General features: G+C 39.7%; 1 protein-coding gene across 1 annotated transcript; it reads right to left on the minus strand.

Moving 5' to 3' along the window:
- Positions 1-1944: 1944 nt before the first annotated feature.
- Positions 1945-6360, minus strand: TACSTD2 (tumor associated calcium signal transducer 2). Its single transcript, XM_067301312.1, has one exon. It carries the CDS (start codon positions 5891-5893, stop codon positions 4958-4960), a length of 936 nt encoding a protein of 311 aa, XP_067157413.1. The 5' UTR covers positions 5894-6360; the 3' UTR covers positions 1945-4957.
- Between the last annotated feature and the right edge of the window lie 3322 nt (positions 6361-9682).

Genomic DNA, 9682 nt, shown 5'->3' on the forward strand with positions numbered 1-9682 from the left:
TGTTGAAGTTTAATGAATATATCTACATAGCACCTTTTTTTCTGAGGAAATCATAGAGCTTTAGAGAAGTAGGTAAGATTTACTCCTTGTGCAGACTGAGATTTTGATCACCAGCTTTGTCTCTTCAAAAAAGACAGTGCAGTTCGCATTTCTGAAGACGACCAGAAGGCAAATTCTCATGCCTTAAGACTATGTAAGACCTACTTAGAGATCATAAGTGGTGTATAGGTTTTCTGATGACACTGAATTTCACTGTTGTTCATTGATCTGTAAAGGTTATTAAGATCATGAACCATTTTCACAGTCATTTTTTTTTAAGATGAAATGCATATTATGCATACTTATGAACTGTGTACGTGGTAGGATGGAACTTACAGGAGCGGCTTATCATTACCCATCCCCAAATCCCTGCTACAGGTCAGTGTGGAGGAAACCACCTTGGATCAAAAACCCTTGATTGACTAGATATGAGTTTCTCAATGCTTTTGCTCTCCACTATACAATAATTCTTAGCACAATTAACAGAGGAACTTGTTCAGTGGCAAAATTGGGGCATCTAAAATACAAAATTTATCTGGAGAGACTGAAAAAACTGAGAGAATTACAAAGCTAACATTTCCAACAACAGAAAAGAACATATGAAGATGGGAAAGAAAAAGGAGAACCCAATAGACCTGTGGAATAGAATGTGGAAAATAGTGCTGTGTCCTACACACTACTGTGTCCCCGCAGTGCAGTGAGGGGGAATGGGACAAGAAAAGGATTGTCTTTGTCATCCAGGACGGCAGTGGGCTTGGGCTACATTACTACTGATGAGAGCTAGAGCAGCCTTCAGGCTGGCTCGGTACGGAGTAGGATCTGCTGCCATAAAGCTTCCCCTAGGGCTCGCCCAAGGCCGCAGAATTGGTAGGGCTTGCCTGCTCCAACATAAACAAAGTGCTGTGTGCATCTTTAAGTATAGATGCAGGAATGCATGCATGCACGTGCACCCTACCCCCCAGTCATTTGTAAACTAATGCAGACATGTATGAGAACAGAAGCTTGCATATATAAACAGGCCTGGATTTCACCAGGGGAACAGACGGAACAGAGTTTAAGAGGATTTTAATCCCTCCATGAGTCCTTATCTCTCATTTCCTTGTTGTAGCATTGGCATTGCTCCTGGCACTGTCCTCAGATCTTGAGTAGTTCGAAAAATGCTTTCTGGTTGTTTTTTTTTTAACTAGAAATTCAAAGTGAGATAGGAGACAAGGCTAAAGGCTTCTTTATGCCGCTGCACAAAAGTGGTTGTAGCACTGTATGGAAAGGGCACCGCTAGCCTCTTCAGAGCCATAGCACAGAACCAAGGTCTCCTTCTCTGCCAGCAGTTATTTTGGGCTCTGTAACTAAAGCAGCCCTTCACTAGTTGGAATTGCAGAATATAGGTTAGGTCCCAGACAGCTCTGCCTTCATTAAAATGAGCATACCTTATATCTGTTATATAATATATATAGGTAGTAGCTCAGAGCTCCTCATTCCTATTGCTCTTGTGTTTATTCCTGCATCTACTTAGAGATACATAAGTATATATGCATATATACAAAAATACACACACAATGTTTTATAAAAGCTTTCCAAAACAAAACAATGCACTGAATACACTAGCTTCTTTTGGGTTTACTTAGAAATAAATGTGTGATTGATGTTAGTCAACGTTGCTCAGGACACTGCTCGAAAGCTGTCAGCCCATGCCATCTAGAGCACAAAACCACCATTGCTATCACTGTGTTGGCTGTGCCCACAGATCCCACTTCAAGGAGCTTACAGCCTATCCAGTTAAATCCAATAAACAAAAATGACATTAAAAGAGGATGACATAATCAACAAAAGGACGAACAGAAATTTAAGAGTTAGACTTTTGAAATTAGAATGAATAACAAAAAACATGTTTATTTTGCAAAATTTAAAACTGACAAGGAGTTCATTTTATCCTTAGAAATTATTTCGAGTAAGAACATCAGTGGTGGACAGAATGTCAAACAAGCTGAACATCATGGTTCGCTACAGTGAAATACTTGATCTGCCATATGTGAAAGAGATATTAATGTATAGCCCAAGAGATGATGACTGAAACAGCAGGAGAGAAATGAGTACTTAGCAGGAGCAATAGGAGAGTATGTTTATTTTATTAAAGTCCAAATCTTATAATAGTTTTACATAGCTTTATTCAAGTAAATGACATAATCCAAAGAGATGTTCTCTGTCCTGTGTACTGCAATTAATCTTCCTTTTCTTTTGATTAACTGCAGGCATGTACCTTATTACTGCCATTAAACGTCCCTAGTGCTTTTCCAGCCCCATAGCAGCACGCACAGTCTACCAGTTCTTGATGCCTAACAAGGAAATAACTGACCAAAACACATCTTTTTCATGGGGCAGTCCTTTCATGATTATTTAAAGTATGAATAGCACCATAACTATGGTCTCCTCTCAATCTCAGTTTCTAAAAAGAAAAGCAGGAGCCCAAAAGAGACACTCACACACTGTCACCTATCTGTTAAGATTTGTGTTTTTAAAACAATTTAGTCTCTTTTGCCTCACCTAATGAGAATTTTGCCAATATGTTTATACTGCTTTCTGCTTAATGTGTTTATATTCTGTTTTAATATAAAATCTTCTCTTTCATCTTAGGAAAACAAAGTATTTTCATGAGACAAATAAGAAAACTGAAGTGGTTAGAACACTGTTAAAAGTCACAGTATCTCCCCCAGAAAAGACTGCATGTCTTATGTTTTCCAGCCTACACTAGTAAATCCTGTCTCTTATTTTCTAGAAATTTGCATTCTAATTAAACTAATTGCCCAGTTGCAGTAGACATGAGTAAAATGAACAGCAGAATTTGGCCTCTATTGTTTAACCAATTATAGCTCTCTTGGCGCCTTCTGAGATGTGTACCACCAGATGTGAGTGAGTGATAAACAGGACAGTCCTCTGGACAGATCCCATGACAGGGAAGGAATGGAAGCATCATCCAGATTGTATCTTCTCTGAGGGAAGGACACCACTAACATATCAAACAGACAGCTTTTATTAGTTCCACATATGTTAATTCAAGAACAAAAGGGGTTAAACAAAATTTTCATACTGATCCCATATTTCTCCAAGCCTGAGAGGTACCCAGCTCCAGATTTTCAGTTCAAACCATTTTATAAAAGAAGGCTATTTGCAAAACTGTGCGTGGAATTCGGCTAAGTTCTGAACTTCCCTATGACTTGGGAGAACTCAGCCTAGATACTTGATTTCCACCTCATCTTTTATCAGTACTAATGTACATACTTGACTAAAAAACTACCAGCTTGAACTTGGTGCCATAAGATATGCAGTAAATTACAGGCCCTGCTCCAAAACTTTTTGAATATATTATCACTGATGTCATTGCATAAAATCTAATTTTTGTGAAATGTGATACATCTGCCCCATTCCATATATCCAAAGTTCAAGTTTTTCCAGCAAGCAAGTGAACAACAATTAGGTTAAATAGAGATGCTTGTGTTCTAGCCACAAATACTAAAGAATAAGTCTCTTCATTTTCTGTTATAAACAAAGGTACAAACAGAATCTGAGCTTTTTCATTCTCTTCCCAGCATCCTATTCATTAACCTACACAAGTATTTGGATGGGGAGGGTGGGAGGAAGGGGAGCATTTTTTTGTACACTACAGTAATAAGTAGTTTACTCTAGAAGTTGCACATTACTGGATTTTTATTAGGATTACAAACTAGTGCCATTGAGACCAATTAAGAGAACTAAAGAGCTGACCCTTCTGGACTGCCTGTGTGTAGTGGTCTTGAATGTAACCACTGGATTTTTGAATGAAAACCAGATTAGGCTGATGAGACTTCAGACATCCATATACAGTGTGGAGAACACAACTGCCAATATTTAATTTTTTAATAACTATCACTACTTTCGTTCTAAAATGTCCTTCTTGGTGTATATGACCTACGAAACAAAGAACTCAGTAGATGAGCAGGTAGCGAAGTTGTCCAGTTCTAGTGTCTTGGCCAAATTCCAACTTCAATTACTACGTTCTTGTAAATTCCCCCTGCAGCTCTGATAGAATAAAGCTCTTTTCAGCTGGTCCTGGAGCGTTGTGTAGCATTCCTGTGAAGCTGTTAAACCCTGAAAAATATCTCCTACCATTAAAGTTGCAAGGGGAATTTAGTTAGACAGAAAACAATCACCCAGGTTTGAATTTGGGCAGAACACCAAGGTTAACTTTCTTACACTTGCATCGATATCACGGGATCTTTGCCGACGACAAGCGTCAGACCCTTGTTGAAAAGCACAAATGGGAATAGCTCACTGTGCTGTCTGAATACAAAGTCAGAAACTTGGCATCTGTGCACCTGGAAGTAACTGTGTTAATGTTTCCTAACAAATGACCGTATAAAAGCCTCTGATGTTGTAAAGTAAGGACCTTATCACAATTTCACTTATTTAGCAATATTTATGAAATTAATTGTTTATGAAAAAAGTTCCAGTAACTTTAGAAAACACCTGTTTCTTCAAAAACTTCTTTAAATACAGAAAACCTGCCTTAGCTTATTTGGGTCACACAGCAAGTATTCGAGTTTCAGTAGCTAGATATACCAAAGGACTCTCAAAGTTTTTAAGCAAGCTCAACCAGGCCCACAGTATCAGCGAAACTATTCTAAATTATGCTAAATAGACAGTTATAACAATCTTCTTAACCTCTGAACTGGGACTCATTTCTTTAAAAGATTGATAACCGACTTCTAAATGAATTTATACCTAAAAGTTAGTCATTCTTAAACTAAAGTCATTCAAAACAGTAACTAGAAATTCTAGAAATCACCAGCAATTCCCTAGTAAAAGGGAAGACGCTCTCCAAACCCACCCACACACACTGAATCAGTTTGCAATTTTTACTTCTGCTGTTTTTGTTAAAGTTGCATTAAGGCAATTGTAAAGTTGGTCTTCTCATTTCACCCATTTCTTTAATCTCGACTTTTTTGTATTTTCTTGTCCGCCGCCACCTCAGGATAACCAGTGCGCTAACCCCAAAGACAATAGTCAATGTCACCACTGTCACCACAGCACTAACGCCAGCAATCATACGGCTCGCAGAAAACTCTGGTGGCTTTTCATCAACATAGTAAATCAGTATTTTTTCAATATCCAGAGCTGCTCCATTAACAGAGACATTTAAGGTATTGTTAGAATGAAATAGGGAGTTGTCTTTTATATCCTTTTCAAAGTAATAAGCTACATCAGCTATATCTACATCATTGTCAGATTTCTCAAAGTCATTTTGACTTAAGCGGATTTGGATAAAAGGGGAATCATACTTCACGTCTGCAACGTACTTTGGATGCAGTTTGTATCGGTTCTGAAACAGATGTTTCAGGGCATTTGCTACTTCGAGATCTTCAAAGACACTGGACTTTTTTTTGTGTTTCAGTTCAATGTAGATCCAGCTTGTTCTAACCAGTTCACTGCACTTTAGGCTTTTGTCCCCCTTTTCAGTTCTTCTTATTCCGGCAGTGTTGACGCACCAGCAAGTATCAGTTTGATTGCACTGCCTGGCTTTGAAGATACCACTGTCCTCACAGTCCGGATTGTAAATGCCATCGTTATCTACAAACCCATTGCGAGGTCCATGGAAGCGCTTGCCCTTGCGGGGGATCATTTCTGCCTTCATCAGCAAGCATTTTGAAGTCAGCGTTGAACAATTTACCCTGTGATTTGAACCCACCAGCGTGCAGTTGCAGATCCCAGATACATCCTGTGTGCATACCGTCCACTTATTGGTCGCACAGGTACAACTCTCCTGCCCTGATGAAGCTACCACCAAAACCAAAATCAGCAAAACTCCAAACTGCAATTCCATATTACAGGTAGAAAGCGCAGAAGTCCGAAGCGATAGCAGGCACTATCTGAAGCTTAAACCCACAGAGTCTACTGGTTTCTACATGTTGGTGTGCTGCTCCCTTTTTCAAAATTCAAATCAAACCTGACAGACGGGTTCTCCTTCCAAAACAACTGGCCCTTCATAATCCACAAATCCCAGAGAAGCTGCACCTTCATCACTTTTCAGGGAGCGGCACCGATTCCCCAGATGCCTGTCTTCCCTCCTACTTAATGAGGAAACAACAGGCAAGAGACAAGCCCAACGTGAAGCATAGTTCCTACTGTGGACTTCCCCTACAGCTTACAGCACAAACCATCACTTATCCATTTTCATTCTTTAGACTTATGGTGTATGCACATAAACGTATCTGTAAGGAACGTGCATTTGCACATAGGCATACATTAGAGAACAGATCACGAGAGGAAGCAAAAAGCAAGCAGAGATAGAGCTGAGAGTACCAACCTCTCCCAGAAGCCTCTCTGTCCTTCCAGTTGTGGGGTCAGAACACGGTGAGCCAGAGCGGGATGAAGGAATCTGTACTGTCAGTATGCAGTAGCACTTTTGTGCTAAGGGACTGGTAGACATTGTTCAGTTACTCTGACTCTAATATCTACATGGAGATGAGAAAGGAGTCTGCCAGACATGAACGAATTGATGTTACTAAGCTTCCTCAAGGAGTTGTAGCAGGACAGGCTAACAGTCTCTAGAAAGATTGCTCCATAGAGTGGTTAAGCCTATGCCCATTTCTCTGGGCTGAATCTCACTCCTTAGCTGAGACATTCCCACTCCTCCACCTCCTTCGTGATTTTTCCTGCATCTTCCATCACACACCTCCTGTATCATTCCACTGTCTGGTTTCTTACTGATTACAGACCATCTCCTGACTACTTTCATATGTATGTATTTATAAAACAAAATCTTTTTTTAATGTATGCTCTAACCAAAAGCTGCAGTAGCTGCCAATTCAGGTCACGGGTGGAGTGACTGCTCCTCAGTTTGCTGACTACTCTCCTACTTACAGAGCACAGGAGCGCATGCTCATCTTCCAACATGGAAAGCTCGTCTCTCTGCCTTTCCTTTGACACATACTCATCCCAAGATAGTATTATGAATAACAATATTCATGCTTGTATTACCCCTACAGAATTGTTAGCAGTTTCTGAAGAAATCTTTCAATCTGAAAGTTGAGTAATGCCTTTCACAGTGCATCCCAGTAGCTCCCAAGCGTCCTAATGATCTACAAGCCATGAATCATCATTTGCATGTTTTGACAGCAACTGAAAGATATTTTTTGGTTTGCATTAAGCAAGTACAACATCTGATCTGCCAAACACTGTCAGGCACTTTATAAATCATTGTTTGGGGACCAATAATGACCACAGACACTGATATGCCATTCTCCCATCCACGCAGCTTACAAACTGCCTTCTTGCATTCAGTTCCTTCGATCTGTGCTGGTTTCCTTCCGAGGGCCCACCCTGCTTTAGATTACCTACTTGTAAATTATGACTTGTGTCTATGTAAACAGTAGGGAGTTAAACTGGCTGCCACTGAGTACTTACGACATAGCATATATTTAAATTAAAACTCTGGATGTAAATACCCTCTACCATTAGAAAAGGGCATAATCTGGAGCGCAGCTTTGCAGCTGGACCTATTCTTACTTCTAAACAAGCCACAGAAAGACACCCTACTTGGGGCCATGAAGATGAAGCAAGTTCCTTAATTTATTCCTGGCTCCTTTTAGGACTTGGAGCACATTACTGTACCTCTGCATTTTATCCTTCCTTCAGATAAAAATAATCATAGGTAACCTATTTTAGAAAATAATGGAGATCTACAGCTAAAATTGTTACAAGTACTGTTAGAAGTTTCAAATTCAGGATTCTTCAATAATAGTTTAGTATGTCTTAGTTCTTTTCCCATAATTATTTTTTAAGTCACTCATTACCTCTCTTTAATACAAGCAATACTTTTTTAATTGCACATCCCTCCTTCAGAGTCAAAATCTATTATCAACTACATGCTCATATCTTGTCTTTATTTCGTATTATGAACTTTATGGGTAGAGAAAGTAGATTGTTTTTCTTCTCTCCAAAAGGTTTTACTGGAGAACAGATCCTCAACAGCTATAAATCGTTATAGCTCACAACCAACTTTAATGGAGCTACGGCAGTTTATACACGAGAGCTGAGCTGCTCTTGTACCTAGAAAGCACCATATGAATGGACAGTAATAGGATTTTTTTTTTTGTAAATAGTATTTTGCCTGTATCATGTTTACAAAGATTCAGACTTGGCCTCAGCCTCATATCATCAGTAGAGAGTCTCCACATTTTACAGACAGCTATAGTGAAGTACGGAAAAATTAAGTGGCTTGTCAAAAAGTAATATATGAGAGAATAACCCCAGGTAATGAAAAAAGACGGTCCGTTTTCCCTGCTGTTGGAAGGATCTCACTGCTGTTAACTTTAATTATAAACTGCATTCGCTGCCTCTTCCCTCAAAGGTGGCCAGAAGTCCAACAGTTTTAGAACATAACATCACCAAGCAAGAAATGCAAAATAGTGGCAAGAAAAGCAGAAAGATGGAATAATTTTAAGTTATTAGAATTCTTTAAGTTATTAAAATTATTCCCTGACAGAGTTGCATAACTTGCCAAAATAAAAGTGCACTTTTACAATTACTTTTTTGTACTGGTAGATTTTACCTCTGTAAATAAGGAGGGGAACACACTTATTTTAAAGGCAAAAAAAACACTTACATAAAAGATGCCTCTAAGACACTAAAAAAATAAAGTATTATTTCCTTTAATCCACATTAAATTTTAATGGCATTCCAAGAGTTAATTATTTAGAACAGCAGGCTGTTAAAGGAATCTTGCAGGAAATGTGGAGTGCATTATTTCTTTGCTGATCTCTGCTTCCATGGAAACAATTTCTCTGCATAATTCTAACTCTCATAAAAACAGGGCACTAGGTCTATGTAAAACAGCAAGACATTTCCAATTAAACAACCAGAATGCTTTTATCTAGGCCATTAAATATGTTGTTCAGTATCAGATACGACTACCGTGTTCCCTGGGATGTTAGCAGCCAGCTCCTTCCCAGGTGCTGGATGTGCGGGGCTAGACGAAGGGCCCCACGCACGTCCTTACTTCCCGTGCTGCCTCCGCAGGGTCAGCCGCAGCAGCGCGGCGGGTCTCCTTCCCTTTTGGGCTCGGGGTGCCCTGCTACGCCACACGTAGCCTTGTGTGGTGCGCGCTAACCTCGGTGCTGCCTGCTTGCTACCTCTGCGGCGTCTCCCTTTCCGCTGCGCGGCATAATGCTCAGCGGCTCCTAGGGGACCGAATTTTCTGTTAGCACAGCAGGAATAGGTTAACCTGGCTTCTGCCACTGGCAGAAGGAGATCTAGAAACAACATACTTGAATCAAATTTGGGTAATAAAGAAAGTTGTCCGAAAGATAATTTGATGACTACTTTCAGACTTCACTGGAATTATACATGAGAACACGCACACCATATTACTTACTTTAGCGATCCTACCTACAGCCAGAATTATCTCTGTGAAAACAGCGTAGAGAACAGATCTAACGTTCCAGCATTGCTGCCAAGAGGTATCGCTGGATAATTTTCTGAAGGGGACTAAAGCAGCGGGTTTGGGAGAACAAATGAAAAAAGACAGATCTACACCAAGGTGCGCAGCTTGCCCATAAAAATTAATCATTAGCTAGAAGTTTATATGCACTGGTTAGAACAGTTTTAAGTC

Source organism: Apteryx mantelli, chromosome 8 (assembly GCF_036417845.1).
Source record: "Apteryx mantelli isolate bAptMan1 chromosome 8, bAptMan1.hap1, whole genome shotgun sequence".
Lineage (NCBI taxonomy): Eukaryota > Metazoa > Chordata > Aves > Apterygiformes > Apterygidae > Apteryx > Apteryx mantelli.

Excerpts from the sequence above, each read along its gene's own strand:
- TACSTD2 (XM_067301312.1), bottom strand. The coding sequence starts at position 5,893 with ATGGAATTGCAGTTTGGAGTTTTGCTGATTTTGGTTTTGGTGGTAGCT.